This window comes from Acanthopagrus latus, chromosome 24, assembly GCF_904848185.1.
Source record: "Acanthopagrus latus isolate v.2019 chromosome 24, fAcaLat1.1, whole genome shotgun sequence".
Lineage (NCBI taxonomy): Eukaryota > Metazoa > Chordata > Actinopteri > Spariformes > Sparidae > Acanthopagrus > Acanthopagrus latus.
In genome coordinates, this window is record NC_051062.1 from 7072239 (window position 1) to 7097552 (window position 25314).

Here is a 25314-nt window from a genome sequence, read left to right on the forward strand (position 1 = left end):
GTGTGTGTGTGTGGGGGGGGGGGGGGGGGGGCTTTGCAGGATAACAGACAACCAAATCAAACAGGCTTACTGGTCGAGGCCTGGCACTGGGAAAAAAAATCAATGGGCCCAGCAATCCATTTACTGGGAGCTGGCCCCCTGGAGTGCAGATCAACCTGTGTGTGTGTGCGCATATGTGCGTAGGTGGGTAGGATGGAGAACACAGGGTGCTTTTATATTTGCACTTACACAGACAAAAAATGGCTTTCCTTGTCAGTTACTTAGCTCACATCAGGAGACGGCTGTAAAGATGATGTGTATATTGCAGTTTTTTTGTGTTCCAGTATGTTTAAGAAGGTTGTCGTTGTTCCTTCAACCTAATTTCACCTAATGTTAGTATGCTAGCACACCAAACTATGGTGATGAATATGATTAAAATTGTACCTTCTTGACATCACTGCTAATTAGCAGTCAATGCTAAGTTAATACTGAGAGAAATTATTGCTTTCCACCTGTTTGAGAGACAGCTGGGCGAGCCAAGTGTTCTCCAGCATCTCCTTTCGCTGGGAGGGCGGGGCATCGCGGACCTTCAGGAACAGGTCGTGGGCGTGGAGGCCGCAGTGTTGACAGATGCCTTGCTCCGCCTCCAGCACCCGCGAGCGCATGTACGTCTGGCTGGAGCGCAGCTGGAACTCCTCCTGACACCTATGGGTGGCAGAAACAAAACAAGTCTTTACCAACTTCATATTTACAACACTAACAGCTGAAATTCTTTATACCAAAAGTCACGTTCATATTTATTCTTCTGTAGCTGACACTGCTGAAAGGAGACATTGTACGTAGATTATAACGTGACACCCAGGTATACAGCAGGGAAGTTTCTCACCTTGACTGGCTGACCTGAGGCAGCCCTTGAAAACGACGTGAGGAAATTGAATTTCCACTTAAATGAGTAGCAAATACAAAGGGATACACAGACGCATTTTTCCACTTAAAGGAATTCAGTTGACGGTCTTATTCAGAGTGACCACAGGAGAGAGTGAAGTTTCCCGCTCAGGGACAGCGAGACATTGAAGAGACTGAATCAGCAGCTTAAGTTAATACATTTCTCACGTTGGTGTTCAAATGCAGCGATAATGAATTGAAACAGAATGACAGGACAGGGTTAGGAAAAGGACTGTAACAACTATAAGACTTCCAGTCTAATCTGAGAAAAAGCAATCTATTTTCGTCATCAGAAAACATTATTCTTTCCACAATGCAGCAAGGTCAAGTCAACATCACACTGTTGCATTTTGAGGTTTGATTTGCACAGAAACTCTTAAAGCTTGGAGTATAATTGAATTTTCTCTATGTGCCAGATGGATGAGCTTTGGCACAGAAGACAATCGCTGCTGGAAAGTTTAAGTCAGTCACACACAAACTATTTGGAAAGTCAATTTATAGGCTTTTCTTTGATTGGCAACTTAAAAAAGACTGCGTGCATTGTGCCATTGTTGTAAACCCCACCCATCTGCTGCTTGAAGCTAAGATTTACATGCATCTGCTGTTTGACACAAGTCTGGTCCACACTTCAACCTGGAAATGTTCAATATAGCCCTTCGATAAACCATGTGTAAGTAAAGCTGTATATATTTAGTGTCACTCTACCTGTGGCTGCAGAATCGAGTGTCCCAGGCCCCACCGGTGGTTGGGCAGGCCTGATGACAGGACAGACACAGAGGGACGCCGCCACTGTCCACTGCCTGCAGGTAGCCGGACTCTGGTGCTGGCTGCTCCGCTACTATTTCACAGGAGTTCTTTTCCTGCCTGCAGAGACACACAGAGCAAGAAACGTGTCAAGTCTACTCAGGAGCAAAGGGTTCATTCTTTGGCTGCTTGAGTTTATCTTTAGGTGCATTATGGAAAAATGTACAATCTAATTGAATTGTCTGACTCAGTAATAAAAGTTAGAATATCTAAGACTTTTCTGCTTCTGCTTTGACCTTAAAAAAAATAAAAAATCAGTCTCTTGCAAGTCTGCCTTCTTTAATTAAGTTCAATAATACTGATAAAAAGTGCTGAGGGGCCCCTTTTAAAGACAAACTTGGATCAGCAGAGCCGTTAGTGTGGCATGACTGTTTTTGTACTGATAACATTAATGTTGTTATCAAGTTAGTAGTGGAAACAGAGGTAGTAGTGAATTTGTGTTAACAGCAACAACACCTAAAAGTGAAAAAATTAAAAAAACTAAATAAGAAGACACAAAATATACATGTGAAACAGGAAAATTCACACATAATTTAAATATCTGAATTTCTACTTGGAAATTTATGAAAGCTTTCTGTAGTATATGTGCATAAACTGTATAAATGAAATGTGAACTTGTGACAAGATCCAGCATTCAGAACTGTTTTCAATGTCACAGGATATGGCGGATAAAATGCAGCCGACGCAGCTAAATAAATGGATTCCATCTGTGTGTGCAATCTATTCTCTCCATCTTTTTGATTCTGGCGGCGCGGCTGCTACAGAGTTTTAGCCCCTTTATGCTAAACTTGAAAGAGACGTTACCTTGGCAAACGTGATAGACTTCCATCTGCATACCAGCAGCACCGTATAATGTAGAGCTAATTTCTTTTCAAGATCGACAGAACAGTAAACACAGTTCAACATATATCCACCCAGTAAAAAGAAATATCTCTACTTGCTCTGTGAAATGCTGTCCATCAACTCTGCAGAGAGCAGAGGTGATGGACATATGGCTGGTGTGTGTGTTTGTGTGTGGGAAAAGTCTACATACTGTGTGTATAGACATGGTGGTGATGTATCCCCTGTACAAGTATGTGCATGTGCATGCCTGTCCTTTTGGCAGAGGACAGCGGGTTTTGGGCATTTGCCATGTTGTCCCAGCAGGGTGTTAGAGCCACGTTGGAGGGGACAGATGGACTAAATTCTCTTTCCCCACGGTTTACAATTCAGACCGACATAGAGAGAGGAACAAAGAGCCAGAGAGACAGAGCACTACAGAGAGAGATTTAATCATTGAAATGGAGAAGAAAAAAAAAAAACCCTCTAAAAAGGAACCTTGCTGCTTCAAAGTTGAGAAGATACCAAAAAATTGGAAGTACCAAGAGACAAATGCTGTGCCAGCAACATCTAGTGGATGAAAGAGAGACAGAAATAGACTTTTTACTGGTGTGCCCAAACTGAGTATGGTGAAAACATGGTACTTGGTAAAAAAGAAACAACCTAGAAATACATGGTTTGCTAGCAACTGTATATGTGGAGTGATTTAGCACATGTGATCAAATCAAATAATTCAAACTACTGAAGAATGTATTTGTGGGGCAATAATACTATCAACATGTTTCTTATTAATTATTGTATATACTTCACGTTTAGCTTCAAAGTCATTTAAATTCATAAATGCACAAAGGAAGCGAGCAGGTTGGCAGCTCTACATTGCAGCATGAGGTAACTCTCAGAAAACTCATACTTCAAACCCCAGAAATCAAGCAACATGCCTTCAGCAAACGGCACACAGCCTGCTAATGTTTACCGCCGCGCTGATCTCTGATGCTTCATAGCAAAGGAAACCAAAGGCACAAGCGAGGAAAAAAGATCTGACGCTGGTGAGTCCAGCTGTCAATCCGTGGAGTGCTTGTTCACTGATAATCAGGAGGCTGATTCCATGTTACAGTTTTTTAATTGGTCGCTTCCCGTGGACAACAAGGCGACCACAGCAGACAGTGGAAAAATACAGTAAATTTCCGCTATAACATTAATAATGTTACAGCAAACAGCTGGGATTGTCACATGGCAGCACTGTCTATGGCTGGGTATCATACCGCAACAATTTTTGGCTTCTAGCTGAAATGTATCTGTATCAGTGTCCTGATTTTGATCAATTGTGTCACTACATTTTGGCTTTATGCTAAACTAGGATCTAGATTAGTAGCTAGCTAATGCACATTCATAACAGTGTTTAAAGAAAGCTGTGTTTTTTTTGCTAAAAAAGCTAACTTATAACCTTTTTGAGAAAATTATAAGCTTGCTACATTATCAAACAATCCTTTCATGTCCTTACTATGCTAGCTATTAGTGCATTACCTATAAAGCAATTTTAAGGTTTGTCTTTGCTAAGCATTTTAGCTTTTGCTATTCTTAGTGTTTTGCTGTAAAAAACTCTATGTTGTCATTTTGTCAAATTATTTTTGTGTGAACTGGACAGAAATGTTCCATTTTTGGGGGGATTTCAAGAGATATTTTTGTAATTCCTCTAGCTGTGCAATTTTTTTGGGTGCACTAAAGCACAAATCCTTTTTGGCACCTTTAAGACACTCCACAGACTTCTATAGGCATTTGTATGTAACACCAGTAGCTGTGTGGATGCAAGAAAGAGTGTGTGTTTGCTGCTGGTTTCCATAGTGATACTCCCTCCTGGGGTGAGCTGGCCGTTGCATCTCACCCAGTAGATTGTATTATGGTCTATATTTACTGTACTAACACACTCAGCGGGCCTTTGTGCCTCTCCCACAAGGCAAATACGGATCTCCATGGAGACAGCTGAGGGGAAGGAAAATGAAAATACACCAAATCCCAAAGAGGAAGCGGTGTGATGACACAAACCGCCCTCATGAACAGAGCATGAAACCTCATCTTTAAAAACCACAAACACGACTGGACGTGATCTGTCATACCTTAACACTGCTGGTGATGACTGTACACGTGTGATTAACTAAACAGATTATAAAGCAAGTGCATAATATCAAGCTACATCCAGAGCTAATTTTGATATTCAAGACTCTGAAATAATATCCTCTAGACTGAGAGTTTTTACACAACAGTCTTTTTACAGACCTGAGGACAGCTTGACCTCTCCTGCCCTCAGCATCCACCCACATATCTGTCCCTTCAACCTACCTCACTGAAGAAGGTGGTGTTGGTGCACCGGCAGACTTCCTTTTTGAGAAGAAGTTTTCCTTGGTGACCAGTCGCACACTGCCTCCCTCCTGCTGGGCCTTGCTCAGGGAGGCCTGGGCCACCTCGTCTTTGCTGAGGTACCTGTGAAAAAATGGGATAAACGGGGCTGTGAAGGACCGGAGGATTTGTTATATAAGCAGAGAGCCCGATGAAGAGAGCTGATTCACATGTAGAGCATGGGGGAGTAGGTGCAAGAAGATAGACTCACAAACTCTCTCTGGACAGCATTAGTAGCAGGTAAGATGGGAAATTTGATGTTGCTCGAGCGTATCTGTAATCTTAGTCATCTGGTCGAGACTGCGGTAATCCTGGGACTCACCCACATGAATGTAACACACACCATCACCCACAGAACTGGCAAACGCTACAAACTGCCTCAGTGCAATGCCAGATGCGCGTTCATATTTTTCTTGGCACCAAACTGGGCTTAAATGCACAAATCCTTACTTTCATTTATTTTTGATTCTATTTGTGTGCTTATATTCTGTTTGTCCTCTTCTTCCCCTGCTGAATCCTATTACAGTTGCTGCTGCAGCAATCTAATTTCCCCACAGGGATCGTCAATCATCTAATCTAATCCATCTGCACTGCCACTGGTTTTTATGGCCCTTGTAATACAGACGCTAGGTGTGCAAGTTGAAAATTGCATGAAACACTACATGTCAATCTGGTCTGGATTAAAATGACCCCAGGATGTCAGAGTTGACACGAAGTACAGGTGAGGAGGAGTCAGCGGGGGGAAAAAAATCACTGAATTGTTTGTTCTGGTGGAAGAAAATTGCTGAGGTCTTGAGAGAAAAGTGACCAATCACCAGATCTCCCCAGGTAACATAAAAGCTTTCAACAGATGGATGATATAACACTCTAATGGTCCCCATAGAGCAATTATCCTTTCTCTGTCCTCCTCTACGAGAAGGTCAGAGGCCAGACTTCGCTAGCAAACACCCATCTTGCAGTTTTCGACACTCAGTGTCTTGCTCAGAGACACTATGGCAGAGTGGATATTATCTTATTCTGGGCAGCAAACCAGCTACTACTTCGCCGACCAACTACATACCAATACAACGCAGGAGATTTCACTTTGGAGAGATGGAGAATTGTTAACGACAGGAATGTCAAAGCTGCATATCCACAACAGATTAAACAGGGCGTTGTGTTGGGAATTGACCACTGGTTTCTCTCTACATATTTTTCAGTTTAAAAGAAGACACTTGTGTATGCTGAATCTTGGACCAGGATTGGCCTTCGAACTCATGATGTCACAAATCCTGCTTGTTCGCCCACCTCTTCCATTCAGATTTTCAATGAGCACAGAGACAGTTCTACTCGTCGAGCAGATGAATGTGAAACGGCCTTCTAGTGTGCACGTGGTTTTGCACAGTGAAGCAAAAACATTCCAGGCTAGAAGCAAGACAGGAAACACTTTTTTGTGACTCTAAATAAATAGGACTATTTCCTCACACTGTGTCAAGGTGACATAGCATCTTTGTTTCACACATTCAGAAAAGGTTTCTGTTTTATCGAGCACAAATAGATAAATCACTTTAGTGGCAATCAAAGAACAGCTGCTCAGTCAAAGTTACACACATGTAGGTACCGGAAGTGAAATAGTACCAATTAAATACTGAGGGGGCAGATGATGAGCAAAAGATTTTAAAGAGGTGAAAAGCAAGTTAAAAAGGGAGTGCTATGCAAAAGAAATCGATGTCGAGACAGGAGGCAACTATTGCGTAATAAGGCTGTTTCACAGACAACTCAGGTGATGAAGAGGTCCACTAATTGTTATGTAGGATGTTGTATTTCAATAACATTTGCTCTGACAGCTCTGTCAATTCTTAAACTATTTTGAACTTGATGAAACTTCATTGCTGGCAGACAAACTGTAGCCCTGCCGCCTTTGAAACCACATCGATAATTGGAATGGCTCCTAGAACTGCAAGACTTGTAGACAAATGAGATCTATTTAACTAACTACACAGTGAAAGACACAGAGATCAAACGTGCCCTTGGTTATGTGTAGAACTATTTTGCCGTTTTAAATTCTACAACCATTTTACATTTTCCTGAATGGAACAGAATTTGATGTTCCAGCCAGAAAATATATATAAAGTTGAATTGTCCTCAGGGGTATGTGCCACCTGTACTCTCTCAGTGAACGGACTATCAAAGGCTTGTAGTCCTTTCATAGAAAAATAACTGTAAATATGAATGGGTTATTTAAATCTTCTTGAATGGCGACTTGATGCCTTCCCATCCTGACTGCTCTCTTTTCCTGATTGCTAATGAAAAAAACACCAGCCTCCATGAAACACCCCTCTATTTAAATGTGAAGGTGTTGCCACTGTTAAACCGTGCTTTTAGTGTCTCCACTAAGGCCTGCGGGCTGTGCGGGGACATTTTCATGCATTTCAACCACCTCCATCTGGACAGAATACTTCCTTTTGGGAGAGAGAGGGAAAGAAAAAAAATAAATAAAGGAAAGATGGATGACAGGAGGCAGAACGTGGAGGAGGGAGACACATCAAAGAGGAGAAGTTTCTGTCGAGGCTGAGGGGAGATGAGGAAGAAGGTAAGTCTCCATCAAACACACGAGCTTCCTTTGCTTCAAACAGTCCCAGCACAGAGGCTGGATGAAACGAGATACCCTACACTAAACTGGAGTCCAACCTCGCTTCTGGGAGAGAGTGGATGTATGTTTTTGCATTTATGCAGCTTGGTGGTAATTCTGTACACTAAGGCGACTACTTCCATAATGCACTGCTTCTTGCATTATATGTTTTTCACCACTGGTGGCACTACAGAGCAAGGTTTCCAGAACAAAATCACCAGAGTAATTCTTACAAATTGCACCTTTAACAATGCGTTTTTTAAATATTTTCAAATATGCAAATGTTGAAATGAGAACTCCAAAGGAAAAAGAACACATTTTAGGAAATAAATTTAAGAGTTAAGTAAGTAAGAAGCTAAAGTCAACAGTCTGCTAACTTAGCTTAGCATAAGCCTGGGAGCAGGAGGAAATGTCTGCGTGGCTTTTTGTCCAAAGGTAACAAAATCTAACAAACAGACCTCCAAAAGTCAGTACTGAACATGCTGTATCGTCCTTTTTTTAAATGTACAAAATTCAAAGTATAAAAATGACAATTTTTGTACAGCAGGTTATGTAACGGACTATTTCTTGGATGAGAGCAGTACGTTCCTAAAGTCTCTGCTGGTTGCTTGGTAACTGGTCGGCTGCTGGCGGTAGCTTCATATTTACTGTACAGACATCACAGAGGTGTCCACTTTTTTCATTTGAAAAAGTGTATTTCAAATGCCTTTAAGACAACTTTCCCCTGTTTTGACAGCTACAGTAAAGGCAAACATGTTTCACAGGTTGCAGCGGCTCTTACAGCACTTAACTGTGTTTTTATTTTTATGTAGACATGCTTTTCTGCTGGTAGCCATTTGATGCACACAGCTATAGGAGCACTGTTGCAGGCCTGCGGTGGCAGCAGGTTGCTGACAGCGTACCTGCAGGGTGGCAGAGCTGCAGACAGCAGCCTGATTCCTCACAGGCCAGCCTACGGTTCAGCTCAGGGGCCAGGGCCTGCTCAGCTGTGTGAACTCAAACTAACAAGCCAATGCTCCGGTCTGGTTCAGCTGAAGTTGCTTTGATTGATTGCTGGTATCCCCCGCTGATCTCAGTGATACAAGGCCGGTACAGCAAAAGTCTAGTCAGTGTCGAAATTCCAAGCTGGTTTATTGGAAATTATATACCACACTGGTCCAACCCGAGGAAGAACGATGGAGCTACAAATTCCAAATTTGGTTTATACGTATGTTCAACTATTAGCCTGAGTTTCTGACACCTGTAGCCACTTGAATCCTGTGAGGCGAGAAAGGTGTTCCTCGCCAGTAACAATCACAGCCACAATTGGAGGGGCAGTTACACTCTGTAACACACAAGCAATGTCTAATGAAAGATCCTGACAAGTTGCATCATGGGAGGTGTAAAATCAATAATTTTTTTTGCAGTATTCTAGTGATTAAACGTAAGTGTATCTCTGCGTTTGCTCTTTTCATTGTGATAATTGTTTAAAATCAAATTTCTCTCTTACAAGTCCTCAAACTTTATGCAAGCGCAATCTAAAACTGCTGGATTAACATGAATGTAAGCTGCAGTGAGAACATGATGTCAAAAGAAGTTCTCTTTCCTTATCTGTTTTCCATCGTTTTAGATACAGTATACGTACCGCGGTATATGATTTCAGAAATAATGTTATTATGCGGATGTTGAGAAATGCAATTTCATCCAACACATTACCATAAAGAGTTGTTCTACGCATTGTGAATGTTTTTTTTTCCTTCTAGCAATCCAGACAAATGATATCCTCCATTGATTTTGTGTACGACTGCTGTGTAGGTAAAAGTATCTTTCTCCATCCAATTCAATTAAAACGGAGCTCACCTGCATTTTCATTGTAAGTAACCAATCTTATTTTGAATATCTTGAAAGCTGCAGTGTTCAGTTGTGATTGGCTGGATAATGTATTCCATGGAGAAGATGTTATAACAAAACTTTGCTCAGACAATATTTAAAGGGGCACTATGTAGTTTTGGAGAAGAAATACAAACTATTTCTCCCATAACTGAATAAACAAGCTGTTCTCAGAGGACAATAAGGTCCCCAGAACAGTGGTTGAAGCTAAAAAAAGGTGGCAGGGTCCGCCACATGTAAATAAAGTTCAACAGTGTGGAATTGCCTTGTTCTTTAAGGTCAGTTTGTTTCCTGAGTTGTGAAAAATGAAGAGATTGGGAAGAACTTTCTCATCTGATCAAAATGTCCCTGAAACTACATAGTGCTCCTTTAATAATAAAATGACATTGTTATGTGAGTCATTAACCCCTCTCACTGTTTCTTAGTCACCAATGAAATAATAAGAAAAAGAATAAGAAAATAATGTATGTGTATATACCTGAAAAAATCAATGCACATTCTTACTTTATAATAATGATGTATTATAGAAGCAATACTCCATTTATAGCCAACGTTGGCAGTCATTTTTCAGCAATAAGACATACTTAGGCAGGATGCAAACTGGATTTAAATCCTCCTAATTCTCCTAAAATCACTGTAAATCACCATGAGTGGCTTATGACGAAAATACCCACGGTGTTGGAAACCCAGGCAAAGTGTATTAAGTTTGAAGCAGTTGAAAACCGAGCGTCTCAGTGCCGCGAAGGTGAGCCGCGATCTCCCCGCTGAGCCGAAGCTGGAGCTTGATTGGTTCTGATTAGTGAATATATCAAACAGGTATCAAATCAAGCCAGGCCAATTGCCTCCTACTCACACCTTGATTAGGTTCACGCACCCAAACACGTTCCCCGGTTGAGAAACACTCTCTCTCACTTACACACACACACACACACACACACTAGTCTACCCTGTAATTGGCAAACTCTCCCTGCCTCTATCCACGCCAGCTGTAATTAGTGTGCCAGCAACAATGCTTGTTTGTCAAAAAACACACATGTACACATACACAGCACTCATCCCCTTCCTCTCTTTTGCCTCAGCTGACACCCTTTGATACACCCACACTCACATGTGCACGCACACACACATAAATACTATTCAGCCTTCCATGACGCTTGGGGCAGTTAGTATTTACAAATCTGCTCGTTTCTCTGTAAAATCTCCCACATTGCTTCTCGGTTTTCTGACATAATGTTAGGAACTAATTCATCTCGCTATTTCTACCATTTTAAGATGTTCACACGCTGGCACAACAGGGACGCTAGATCGAATTATTACTCACTGATCAGCTTAGAGGGGAAAATATTCCCCCTTGATACAGTTTTACTGACGACGGGAAAGATTTATTTCTTGAAGTTTTCACTGATTTTTCAGGAAAGTGCGTCCTTAGTGTCAGTCAGAACTAAAACAGTGCTTCTCAAAGTGGGCCCTGAGGGACAGTTGTAAGGGTCCATTGCCAAAATTTTATTATTTATCTATTATTAAATACGATGGATGCTGGCAGATTTTAGAATGTTTTCAACTAAAATAATTAGATATTGCCCCTTTGAAGCACTTATACAAACTGTTCAAACCATTTCTTTCTTTCTTTGTTTTTTTTCAGTTTTAGAAAGGCTAAATAGAAAGACACAATCCCTCACAGGCGAGTACTGCTCTTACTACAGTATCACGCACAATTCTTTATTGACCTTGACAAGCCTGCCTGATTATTTTAAGTTGCGATTGATCAACTCCTGAAATAAAAAGTCAAATACCACCAACATTTTTAAACACAGCCAGGTTTTTGAAAGTCAAAGTAACAGTAGTTTCCTTGAAAAACGTATTTCCAGCTAGAATCTGACCTCTTGGTACTCGAGTGAGGGCGCTGGGTGGCAGCCAGCTGCTGCAAGCCCAAAGTGGGGCTGTGGAAGAGGAGGCCGCTGCGTCGGAGCAGTTTCTGCTTCATGGCTGCCAGGCTGCTCCATTCCTGAACGAACCTCAGTACCTGCGGGGGGAGACGACAACTCACTTCATATTCAATTTCAAGATGAAATTTCTGGAGCCCCTCATCTTCAATACAACAATTGATAGCTTAGATATTGGAGCCTCTTTAACAGCAAAATATCTTTTGGTTTTCAATTTTCAAAATACACTCGAGCTGAAAAGAAACAATCCAAATCTGCAGAGCACACATATACACTGACACACACAAGGAGACAGTTTTCAAGATAGCTCAAAAAAAAAAAAAAACCTCATCAAACCAAGAGAAAGCTGTATATGCTTTCAGCCAAGTCATGGATTCAAAGAAAATCTCCTGGCAAAATAACAAATAATGAACCAAGCACTGAGGCCTAATGGGCAATTTACCTACGTATATTTCACTGAGAGCGTTGTTTTTTCAAGGACGATACCTACTCTCAGAAAAAAAACGACCATTTATGTGATGGTAACACTCAGTGTGCATTATACAGAGAGTTGCTTGCTTTGTTATGTTGAAGCAGCTACATTGTGACTATCTTGACAGTAATATTACTTATTATTCATTAAAAGCAAACAGCAGCAGATCAACATCAGGTTAAACAGAAAGGGAAAAAGAAACAGTAAGACACCATAATGTAACTCAACTCAGACTTGACTTATGGATGCAACAGTTTAAATGACTTGATATTATTAATACACATATATTTAGAAGCAGACAGATCTAAGGCAGTTAGCATGCAAACCAGCTAGATATTCTTCTCTTGTGTTTCAAATTATTACAGACATTGCTTCCATGTAGAAACAAGACATAAAATGTACCCCCATACATTTACTTAAGAAAATAAAAGCAGCTTCTATTGGATATGTCATTTTTGGATTGTGCACACAAAAGAGGGTAATAACGGGGTTAATTATACTGTAGCTTGGCCAGAATCAATCATTTGGACAACATGAGTTTTCTAGTTTTGATGAATGTTAATACTGACTTTTCGTTTTAGTGTGAGGCTGATATTCCTATGGATGCATGAAGAATTCAGCAGAGGTTTTTTCTATTTAGCCCAGAAGGAGATCAGGGGTCAAAGTGCTACAGTCAGCATTGATGTAATGTCTTGACTGATCATAGAAACTCTGCTCTACATATACTGGACTTGTTGGAAAACTCCTGACAGGGATACAGATGAGGACTGTAAACAAGCTTTACAAAAATCCTGAGATGGTTACTGTATCACAAGGTCATCAAAGGTTAGCCGAAAGTCACAGGAGTCGAAATCAGATGTCAAAAGGCGTGACTGAGCAGGAGAGTGGGATGAAGTTTCTGGCTTTTAGCTCCTCCAAAGGTCAGATGGTTTAATAGGTGAGTATCAGACATTGTGTGGGCGGAAACTGGGAGGGCTTTGATTAATGACTGTGAGGCTGGACAAAGTCGTATCTTAATCAGGCTTTTGACTCTTAAAGGAGAAGGCTGGTGATATTCTGTATTGTGTGTATGTGTGTGTAGCAAAGCCTGATATGTGTGTTCCTTCACTGTCACAAACACACACACTATAACTTATTTTGTCTCAATCCCACAGACATCGTCCTGCTGCTGGAAATACTCACAAGAGCAGGAAATGTGTCCAAATCCACAGCTGAAAATAGTCCCCAACAGTTTTCTGCTATTTGAGTTACGTTTTCTTAAAAAGAGTGTGAACAATCAGCGATGCCGCTTTTTGGTTTGTGGACTACTTTTTGAAACCTTGAGTTTGGCAGTAAGCCCCCTGCCATCTTGTTTGTTTGGGTTTTTTTTTAGATGGAAGTGACCTTATTAGTACGAGAGGGTAGAGCTGGGGAAGACATCCTGATTGGATCTGACTGTGAACGCTGTAGCAACGACTCGTCAGTCACAAACTTTACACTTTATAGTCTATCTCAATTGAGAACCATTATTTACAAAATGAACATCATACTGGATTGAAGAAGACTTGAAACTCATTTGGAAACTGTTTACTGGGGTAATAATAAGTTAGAAGTAGCGTCATTTTCTCATAAGCTTATATAAAATCAGCTTTCTTCTGGAAACCATTGGAGTGAACCACTTAAAAGAATGCTCCATCCACATTTGTTACAGTACAGTCAGTGCAACCTTATAATGAGCAATAATCCAGTTAGAAATGTATTGTTTGTATTTAATTCCCTTGACTAAACTATAGATTTATCACAGTTTCTCATTTATTCTTTCTAAAACGTTCACTTGGCTTTAGTTTCTCTGTGTGTAGGTGAGTTTACACACCAGTGCCTCCACGTCCGAGCCGCGTTGCAGCCCACATTAAACCTCTTGCTTAGTATTGATTTTGATGGACAATTGGAGAGTAACAGGGCATAAATGATGGGTCAGAGGATGGATGCAACTCACGCCTTGGTTTTACAAACCGACATAAACAACGTGACAGGTGGGGCGTCTGTCAGCCGGCTCCGTTACTGCTGCAGCAGATTGCAGGATTTAATATTAGCTGGTTGGCGTGCGGGGTCGTTTGAGGCGATGATCCGTCTCCTTTAACGACCCTCATAAAATGGCACTTTCTCTTTTTGCCGGTATCCTTGGCTGCCCAAAACCCCCAAACCGCCCCCTCTCTTATTTCCTCTCTCCATCATCCCCCTGCCTCCTCCTTGCTCCCCCTTCAGGCCCTGCAGCGGTGGAAGTAGGCGTCCACGCTCCTCCTATCTGCCGGGCTTTTACTGCTCGTCCTCCTCATGATCAGTGGTGTCATTAGTTTTTACATGGCAATGACACACGCATGTCGGATATCTGTTTAATAGCCTTGTGCCTCATCTTCATTGGGTCAGAGGAACTGGGGAGATAGCCCTGCTGACTGTCATATCACACTAAATTATCTTAGTCTAAAATTAAGGTCATCCTTAAAGCAGCCTATGGGCGTACGAGCTGAAAAACTTTTAACTACACTCTTCAGCTTGAGTTGAACTTTCTGTCATCTTGGAAACTGTGTTAAAGTCACACGATTGGGTTTGTCTTGTCTTTCTAATCAATCAGAAAAAGAAAGAAAGAATATTGGTACATTTGAAAACCTATAAAGTCAACTCCACTGGAATTCCCCTTTAAGGCGATTTTCACAGTAATGACACATTAAGTAGGTACATCTCCCTCGTGCGAACGGCCCGATCCACGTGCACACCCCCACACACTTGCGGAGATCAAAGCACCTGCAGGAGGCACACACACACACACACACACACATGCACAGAGCCTGGCGGGAAGGGCAGACCTGTATTCGATTTTCCCGACGCCGACTGAAGGCCTCGGGCAGGTCGTCCCAGTTGGTTAGCTTGATGTCCAGCGGGACGAAACTCAGGTTCAGAGGAGTACCATCCTAACAGATGAGCAGACGGACAAGAAGAAGACAAAGAAGATTTGTTACTTCAGTTACTGCTAATATTACTATGACAACTACTAACACTATTACTAGAGCTACTACACTAACGGTACAAATATTTGGCCTGGCTAAAAAGGGTTTTAAAATCAAGGAGTTTCCCCGTATCATCCCGTATATGTATATCTCTATATTTATAGCATATGAACAATAACTTACAACGATGTTGTGAATCATTCCTGAACTGTTTACACACCTGTTATTGAAGATTCATAGTAGCAACTCTATTTTTTTTTTTTCTTTTTTTGACAAATCCATTAATAGTGATATCTCTCCAGGCAGATAGTTTGGGTTTCATTTGCAGGGGCTTTGAGATATCTGTCTCTGAGATTTTCAGCCTCCAGCCCAATACAGTGACGGTAAATGGAATTTCATTGCTGGTGCTCAGACTGAAAAAAACGAAAAGTCCAACCAGAAACATTTCTTTCCAGAAGTGGTGTCACCATTGCTTTATCACTGATAATCCACAGAACATGCTGCCAGCAGTTTGTATGAGGACTGTTCCTACAATTCTATTTTTTTTCCTTTTATAAACCAATGATTCTTAAAAGGGGCACTTTGTTGATTTGGAGAACAAATTCAAACTCAGCATTTTTGTACATTTATATTTGCCATAGCTGAATACACAAGCTGTTCTCACAGGAAAATAAGGTCCCCAAATATACAAAGTGAAACAGCATGAAATTGTGTTGTGCTTTGAGTCTGACTTTCTGCACTGATTAACATTTCTTCTCCAAAAACCACATAATGCTCCTTTAGGGGATTCAATTTTACATTATATCATAATATTTTTTTCTTAACCCAAGATTGCGAATGGCTGTATAAAAAAATATTGATTATGCATTAATAATTTGATATTTCCTTCTATTTCTTTGCTGTGTCAAATTGTAAACATAAATTAAAGCACTGAAAAAAAACACAATCAAATATTTACATCACAAAAAATAAAAAAAATGTGTACGGCTAAATAGCAGATTGGGTGAGATTTGTCTTTGTGGAGCCTTGAAATACTTGTCATACCTCAACAAGGGCAAAAACAAACAGAACCATGTCAGCTATATTATTCTCATATTTGTATTGAGGGTTTAAATGAATAACACCTCATCACATTGGGATTTCAAATGGCACCAAGTAATTGAAGCAGTTAGTCTTAGTAGAGCTGAAATTATTAATCACTTGACAGTAATTACAACTGCAAAGTCCTTGCTTAATTATTATTTTTAAGTGCAAATGCCAAAACCTTAACAAACAGGTTTATTTAATGTTGTTGAGAATAGACAATAGTTTAAGCCCTAATCCTTCACTCTCATCCACGACGCAGAGATAAATACCCATTAAACACACTCGGTGGTTCTTTGGAGCTGTAAATGGAGCTCAGGAGCATAGTGGCACCACTACGCTACGCCCTTCATGGTTCTTTGGAGGTTCCTGACTGGTCTCCTCGTGTTTTCCTGCCCAAACAGTTGGTGAGACGTGGGATTGGCCGCTGAGTCACCGGCGTTACCAAAGCAAATAAACACACAACCACGCACGTTTACTTGCTCAGTGTACTTCCAAGTGAATGACGGCGATGCAGCAGCAGAGATATTGTTTCACTTGCCTGACGAGAATAAATGTCAGGGTAATATTGTAGTTATATAACTCCGACATGAGCCTGGGAGGAGGGATGGATTGCGAACCTCACTCATGTTATCAAATAAATGCTGTCTTCATGTGTCAGAGGAGGTGGGTGTCCTTCTCTTTTCTCATAAGATACAACAAAAGAATTCCATCAAATGCTAATATTACTTCCTCAGATGGCAGAAGTTAATGCTATGTTGCTGTGAACTAGCAGGATAAAGTCAAACAGGGGCTGTATCCAACTGTGATGATTGTTTTCTGTTCCTACACTGGGGTCATAACAGACTTAGTCTTTGATGCCTTATAAAGTTTGGGCTATCTTAGCCAGCCATGATGGACGCAGATGTTTGTGAATGCACTTGTCTGTTTAAACTGATTTAACTATCAATCAAGTAGCCGCAGTATACCCAGAATTCCTTACAAGATCGCTTGTTTTTTAGAATTTTTGAGTGAGGAGAAACTTACCGAACTTTGCCACACTTTGCTAAGTCAAACACAAAATTATTTGCGTCTTCTTGTGTATTTGGTATGAAAGGCTATACATTAACTTGTGTCTTTTCTTGTTAAAAGTGCAGCGTCACTGTAGCCGCCTGTCTGCTTCCGTGTCTGAAGTGCGTCTAACCTCCCAACACAGCTCAACTGATTTCACCACTTGGACTAAACTGAATGAGGACAACAATCTATTGATGGTAAACATGTCAAATTTTACAAACACAGTAAAAAGCAAGCAATATAGGCTACCTCTAAGAAGTCGGTGGAGAAATTTCCCAGACTTCCTTTAAAATTTTTTTTTTTTTAAATGTTTGTGAGTTCCTTCTGATGTTTAGTAATTTTGTTTGAGAACAACGATCTTGATCTGCATGATTCTCATGTTAGCCTAATCATTGTGAGCATGTTAGCATTTAGCTCGAGGCACAGATTCTAAAGTACAGCCTCAGAGAGAACTTACTGCAAATGCTCCACAGTACACAAGTAATGTAACAGTTGTCATTCTTAAAATACACGAGGATAAATCAGTCTGTGGTGAATTAATGCTGAAACTACTGGGAGCTGTGGGTCTTGTATGAAACATGCCTGACAACTGCAGCCCAGACTCGCTCTATAATTAGGAGCCACAGAACAAGGCTCACAGTGTTTACATGCAATTAGTTTCATTGTGCACCGTAGCTCAATTTGTATTAAACTACAGATATTTTTAGCAAAGCAATCAGATATCTAATGGCCAACTTGCGGAACTTAAATCCAATTACATTCAAGTTCTGTAATTTGGACACACTTTATTCCATATTGGTTGTCATGGTAATCCTTGTGTTAACCAGGGAGCTCGTTAGCGATATCTCTCGTTTCCTCCCCTTTATTCAAATATACGTACACCACTTTGAAACTAATGCGTCTCTTTTGACAGTTTGCATGCATTAGTTATAGAAATAATGAGCATTATGATTAGTATAGAAAAAGCCCCCATGTATCCACGAGAACATGCCTCACTGTGATTACGGGTAATCATACTGCCGCAGTCAGGAGGTAAGTGCATAATCATTGTAAAGAATAACCCCAGTAAAGAACATATTCGATTGTTGCTGCTTCATTAGCACTAGCTACTGCCAATTGGAAGCCTGAGAAGCAATTTACCCTCACTCACACCACAGTGATGGTGCCAGATAGGAACATTTTAAAAGCAAGAGGCTGACCAGCGAATTGAGGTAAAAGCCACAATCTGGATTTCGCCATTAGAGCTACTTCAGGAATGGAAATAGCAGATGGAGAGGATGGGCAAGGAGACGGGAGAAAGGATAAAGTTTAAAGGTTAATACCTGCTGGCAGTCGACACACGGATTTGAAGATACAAATCAACATCAGGAAGTTTTTTACTGAGCTGTACCCTCCGTGCACAGAGGCCCCCGTGTTTATCTGGATTATGGTAAAATAAATATCATGGAGAGTCAGGGGAATGCTGGAGCTGTAACAGCATGGAGCAGGAAGAGGGGCTTGCTCGTGTGATTGAAAAGGGATGAACTATCCTCCTCAATAACAAGCTCAAAACATGGCTTCATTTCAAAATCTGACAACAAAAACGTCCAAAATATGACACTATGCACTCATAGTCCAAGAATTCTCTTGAGGTTGATTTGTTTACAGTAAAAAGGATCTTCTTTTAAGCATACATGAATTTAAAGTAATTTTGCTGTCATACATACTGTACTGATTTCTTCCTCACCAATTTCTGTGCAAAACTATTCAGCACCTTCTTGAAATTTAGGACTCTTTTTTGGCTTGATGCTAACAGCTAATTCTGCACTCCGAGCTAACTCCTTCTTGGGATACTTCACATTTTCCACACAGATCAAAGCACGTAAACAAAACCCTATGTGGATCTCTGCAGATACTACACTGCATATTGTAGTGTATAGATATGGCCCTGACAATTGTGGCTTTTTATGTCATTTTAATGGATTATTTCGGGGGTTCGTCACAATGAGTACCGCAAAAGATGGCGAGTCACTCAAAGGTAAACCCCACACATCTGCTGCTCCTGCTGTTGACATGAAACAAGCCGCCCACCCACCTCGGAATGGTGAATCCTTGAATAAAACAACTGTTTGATGTGTAGAAAAATGGATATAAAATTCTTAATACTCTCAATATTTCTCATTCAAACCCCGGTGACAAATCTTCCTGTGATTGTGCTCTGAGCGTCCCCCTGTGTGAATTCTGCGCCTGGTCCAGGATTATCCCGATGTGACAGCTTTCCAGCCAAATTCCTACAGTTTATCATTTAAACGACAGCGGGGGACATTTATCTCCACGGCTTATCGTCTCAGCCACGTGTACATGACACTTGTCTATTGCCATCAGGGTAATATTCCATCGGTGATTCAGTTCAGAGCTTTGGACTTCTCCATGTAAAACCCCTCTTGTCTCTTATCTACGTTAGCGGGGAAGGGATCTGATCCCTCATGAATGAAACAAAAGGGCGTTAAGTATCACAAGCCGATCAATACGGAGGTCTGTTGGCAAGTGGCCCTCAAGAAGAGAGCCAAGAATGCACAGGAGTGTAATCAGAGTCAGACCGGGGTTAAACCGTCATTTATCTTAATATGCTGGTGTGCAGGAAGTGCCAGAAAGTGCAATGACAAAAGCAGCTGAAAGGACATTTTACTTGATTATCTGAATGAAACACCTCAAGTCTACACACGCCTCAAGCCTCCCAGTGAGTTTCTTTAAAATACAACATGACTGGTTGCTTGTTGTTGTCTCTTGGTCAGCTCTTTCGAAATGAACCCACTGCAGCTTGTTAGAGGATATCTAAGAATTTATGACTGATCTAACACACAGTCCCTCTGCTGTCTGCCAGTGTTGTTGTCATTCATCACTATTTGAACAGAGCAGCGTGGGTTTAGTGTTTGTTTGTTTTTTTACTTTTAACATTTTTAGCAACGATCTGTTTTACACTGTTAGACCGAGGTACGTCGAGAAGACAGAAAGCGGTGATATTTAAGGTGTACTTGGGTGATTTAGCACTACACTTCCGTAAAGAGTGGGGACATTCGAGAGACAAAATCTACGCTGGTGATGCAAAATATTCTCTTCGTTATCAGCCTTATGGAGCCTGCATATAATCCTAATTTGTTACATTTGCACTTTTGGCTTTTACAAGACATAACATGTAAAACTTCAGCATAGTGTCTAAAATCAACGAGACTGTTGTTGTATAATTTGTTGAGTTGTCCTACATTGCGCTGCGTGGTAAACACCAGATTACACGTCTGAGAGAGTCGGCGAAGGAAAGTAATCTTAACGTGAGTAAATCCGTCACCCATGAACATTTGTGCCCGACTCCCATCAGCCACTCCCATGATCCCATGCTCCCTCACAACATTATCAAACTACATCTTTTGTTCTCATTGCATTATCTTCTGGCCACTATCACTGTCGATATTAAATGAGTCATGATCAGTTAAGCCATCACTTAGCAATACCAGTTGACAAAGCAATATGTGGTTATTTTCACATACAGTCATCGAAGCAATATGTCCTTAGATAGAAGCTGAACAGTTCTGCTTGATATCATGAGACACAAATAAGACAGAAGTGCTTATGAACAGTACATTCTACAGCTTTCACGACAAGATAATTGGCAGATAATGTTCATTTTACTCAAACAAGCTTCTCTCTACAAACAAAAATATATTACAGAGCTATTTTCAGAGGGTGAGAAGCATTTCCACAACAAGTCAGCTGATTTTAAATTCATATAAGTTAAAGACTTGTTCACCTGACATCTTAAACAAAAGCGAGACGGAAAAGTTGGAAGCGGGCTTGACGATGGGCCGACCCTTATTAAATCGTATTGGTAATCCTTTGGTAATTCCTAAACCTTTAATTTGTATTGAACCGGAGAATATGAACGGATTTGAGAAGCTTTTCTTTCCCCTTTTACCGCGTAGCTTCGATCAATCTCGAAGAAAAGAAAGGAGAAAAAAAGGTGAAATGACTCAAACAGGCTCTCTTTGAGAAGGGAGGGAATCAGGGTTAGTATCAAGCATCAAGGCGAGTCTGTAAAAACGCTACGGTGTTGAAACTATAATGACAAATCGTAGCATGTTTTTCATGTTCATCAAAGTTGGCTTCGGTTGCCATGCAACTTGAGACCAGAACAACTCGTAGCCCTTTCAATCACCATTACTTCAGAAAACATTTATTGAACCTTGACTTCTTAACATTATCTTTTCTCCATCTATCAGGTGTGCTAATTGGCAATATGTGAGGGAACTGCATGTCTTTATTTTGTATGGCTGTTTGCAGCTCCATCTTGATAAAGAGATCTCGATCTCAATGAGACTTCCCGCTCGAAACAAAGAATTAATTATGTTTTGTTCACTGTTCAGCTGAATATAGTGGGAACAAGCTGGTGAGGAACAAAACATCGAGGGGGTATCAAAAGTCTGCATGCCCTTTCAGTTTTATTTATTCATACTGCCTTGAGACCTGAAACAAAAAATGACTACATCAGACACTTCTCACTTTAATTTAGAAAGTAAGAAGAGCTCTGTGTTTCCTGACAGTTAAAGCTGCACAAGATGGGTTTGAACTTCAGCATTTTCAGGTAGCTGCAGAGATAACATTTTAAAATGTAATACCCAGTACAGAAAAGTGTGACATACGAGCCATTGTACAATACTAAAGGGACATAAGACGACAAAAAGTGTTCATGTGGTATTTTCTTTTTGTTTTTTTCAAATATTTAGGGCATGCCTTCATGCTTTTTAATACTGTTTTACACTGATGATCTCCTCATCCAGGAATGCAGTTTACATAAGGAAAGGTCAGGGTGTTGATTGACTGTACAGTGACAGAACAACCTGCTTTCTTTAGGACACTGCCGACTTCTTCAAAACACATTCTACTTGTAGTGAAAAACACAAACATCATAGAAAAAAATAAAAGCACAGCTGCTTCCACAGCTAATGCTACCTTTGCCATACAAGATGCACTTCAGTTTAAGGACCAGTCTCATGGAAAAGAAAGATTTTGGACGAGACCAAAAAAAAAACACTTTCAAGAAATTAATTTGAAATTTTAACTGCTGACCCTTTTGATTTTTGTCTGCATTAAGTTGCAGCTGCACATTTGTGCACATAGGATAAATCTGTGGCATCGTCTGCTGACAGGCAGAGTGGTATATTGTGGAAGAATGCTATAGGTGTAGGTGTCACTTTAAGCTGAAAGCATTATAACATCCATTCTTACTGCAAAATGTATTCCCAACCTTGACTAAAAAGAGAGAAGCCAGAAAGAATCATTATTAAAGCAACTCTGCCCTCCTGCTGAGTCTAACCATTATCCAATATGCACAATCACACGCTCACACTGGCTGCGGTACCTTTGAGTAAAGATATATTCGGTCTGTGTACTGGCTGGCGCAGAACTGCAGGCCTGGGTAGACAGGATGGGCGGTGCCGGCGGCGCCTCCATCATTGCCCTCATCATCGTCATTAGCATCAGCGGCAGAAGACAGACACGCCGCTGCTCTCTGGTCTGCAGGGAGAGAGGAGGAAGAGGCTGACTAATATCTCACCCAGTATTTATTATTGACTCATTATTGGCTTTCACAGCTTTATTGGTGCATCTGTTTGCTCCTCTGGTGATACGATGACGAGCGGAGACATTAAACTCCAGCAGCTTCTGAGACTTATCATGCACAGCACAATATTGCGAAGATATGACATCTGGAGCAGATCACTTAACTGTGTGTGCACATGTTGGAAAAACAACTACCTTGAAATGTAAGTTCATTGCTTTCAAACAATTGATTGTAGAATCTGAAATGAAAACACTTAAGTAGGAGTGAAAAGTCAATTTAGCTTTTTCCATCACCAGTTGACACAGTATGACAACCAACCTGCATGTGGAGGTCTAAACAATCAAAATGTTTCAGAGGCAGAGAGAACAGAAAAAAATAAATGAATAAAAAAAGCACAATAGGTCTCCCTTAAAACCCATTGGGGTCTCTGAAAAATGAGCTGCCACTGCACTAGTCTTTGTTATGAAAAGATTACATTTGAAAGATTTGCAATTTTCACATGAGAGCAACAACATGTTGTCTGTATGTGCTGAAGAAGCCCATCAGTACAAGAACCACTGTAGCTGGTGGGCTAACTGCCGAAGCACGAGCAAACCACAGTCACAGCAGCTCTTCGAGGCAGATAGGAAGATACTTAGCTCCGTCGCTAACAGGTCAAAGAGTTACACTTTATTCAAGAGACCTATTGGTCGCACTGAAATCTTCTTGCAGTTTACACTCTGAGAGAGGAGGTTAAATAAAAGTCGATTTTTGCTGCCTATGATGGCTTCCTCTGTTTTGGTTTCTCCATTCAAGACAGCTTGCTATTGGTTAACAGTGCAAATGTGCATGTCAAAGTACGCTGAAGCTGAATCCAGTGATTGCTCCTGGAATGAAAGCTCATAAGGATATTACCCGAAAAATGTCGAACTATTCGTTTAATGGTGTGTAATACTGTGCAGCTACACTGACGGCCCATTTCTTTGACAGAAAACCTCCCAATTTATTTTTCACAAGTCCGCTTGAGAATTCGCTGAACAACAGGATGGAGAAAACGCAGCTAGAGGAAAAAAAAAAAAGCCAGCAAGCGAGAGAGTGATAAAATGACAGTCACAGATGGAGGGAAACGGGGAAAGAGAAGAGAGGGAGCGGGTCATTAATGTCAGCGATGTAGCTCGCTCATCCTGCCAGCATCTAGCAAGAAAAGGTCAGGCGGTGGAAATGAGACCGCCACTGCTCGACCACGCTTCATTTAGACAATGACCTATAACACTCTGATAATACTTGCCTTAAATCACTTCGCGTGGCCAGTTGTCTGCCTTGTCTGTGTGTGTGTGCGCACCAGAGGATGTGTGTGTGTCCATTTGGCTTGCTAATGGGGGGAAAATACCGACACTGGCCGATGTCTGTGACAGGAGAGTTTCCATCGAACAGGTGCTACCATGTACCTGCACAGGGTCTCTGGTGGTTACGGGACAGAAGCAGCTTTTGTACTGAAATACTAAGAGGGTTGATTACATTCTGAAACAAAGACATCCCTCCCATCATGCTTTGAAGACGGACCGCAATTAAACCATGTTTGGATTGTCAACACAAATGAGCTCAGAATGCTAACCTTATGATATCATGGCCCGACAGTAAATACTGTACTTTAAACTGAAATCAGCGAGATATTAAAAGCCCGACAGGCCTTATCTTATCCATCAGCTTCGTATCATGAGTGAGCACACAACTTTCAGCCAAAGTCAGAACAGTTTGGGTTATTTCAAATAAGAGATTTCTGTATTTTGTGTAGGTGTCTGTGCTTTTCCCACTGGTTTGAAGAGGGCAGGATTTAGTTGGAGAGACCAAGCGCTTCTATGCAATTAGGATTTAGCAATATTTGAATCAAAATTCAACAAGAGTTGTGGGTAGTCTGATTCTTCAGAAATGACTCAAAGGTCATATTGAAAACAGTTTGAATTACTGTAAGTTGCTTTGGACAGAAGCATCTGATAAAATGTAAATGTAAATAATATTTTAAAAATAATACATCTACAGAGCCTGTAGAAAGTTGCAGAATAAAAATGTCTTTCCCTCAAAAACATTATTAGGCTTGTATACTGTTTCCATTTAAAACATCAATTTCATTCACTCCTACTGCCATTTTTTCAAAAGTTATTAAGCTACCGACAACAAATCTCCACACTTCCTGCACAGATGCCTTTTATTTGAGACGTGTGCCTTAATTTGAGAATTAGTTGCACGCCGCCGTCTGATATTTGTGATGCAATTGTAAGCTGAAACCTGTTTGTTTCAAGGTGAAATCATCCTGATCAGTCAGAGTCAAATTCTCTCTCTGACCTATGTCGCACAACGTCCATATCTTTCATTTTTATGTTTGCTGTCCTCACAGGTGCAATTGCCACGGCTCTGGTGAGCGCAGTTCTAATCTCACCCTGGCTTCAGCTGGAATGGGCCACTTTGTGTCTGAAAATACCAAGATGACCAGGCAGAAGCATTGTGCCCAGAACCCAAACATTTTTATGACAGTAACGTTTCACGAAATCCCATCTATCTGTCCTTCTACCTCTGTAATGAAACCTAGCAGCTCTGCGATGTGCAACCTATATTTGTTGTAAGCAGTTTCTCCCCCCCCCCTTCCCCTGTTTGCAGTGGCGGAACGCGCCAGCTGCATTAAGTGGGCCATTTATACGATGGGGGCAATTCATCTTACAAAGCCGTCTTATTAGACTGTCACTTACACAGTATGAACAGTGCCTTCAAAACACCCCAAGGGATTTATC

At 40.9% G+C, this 25314-nt stretch overlaps 1 protein-coding gene across 4 annotated transcripts in view; it reads right to left on the reverse strand.

Moving 5' to 3' along the window:
* zranb3 (zinc finger, RAN-binding domain containing 3) overlaps nucleotides 1–25314 on the reverse strand; it is an 81856-nt gene that overhangs the window by 3919 nt on the left and 52623 nt on the right. For all 4 annotated transcript variants that reach the window (XM_037090498.1, XM_037090497.1, XM_037090495.1 and 1 more), the window contains exons 15-20: nucleotides 22349–22503; nucleotides 14680–14784; nucleotides 11302–11444; nucleotides 4885–5025; nucleotides 1630–1788; nucleotides 492–684 (exon numbers count right to left, since the gene is read on the reverse strand). In XM_037090498.1, coding sequence (XP_036946393.1) covers nucleotides 492–684; nucleotides 1630–1788; nucleotides 4885–5025; nucleotides 11302–11444; nucleotides 14680–14784; nucleotides 22349–22503 — 896 coding nt within the window. The remainder of the gene's footprint in view (nucleotides 1–491; nucleotides 685–1629; nucleotides 1789–4884; nucleotides 5026–11301; nucleotides 11445–14679; nucleotides 14785–22348; nucleotides 22504–25314) is intronic.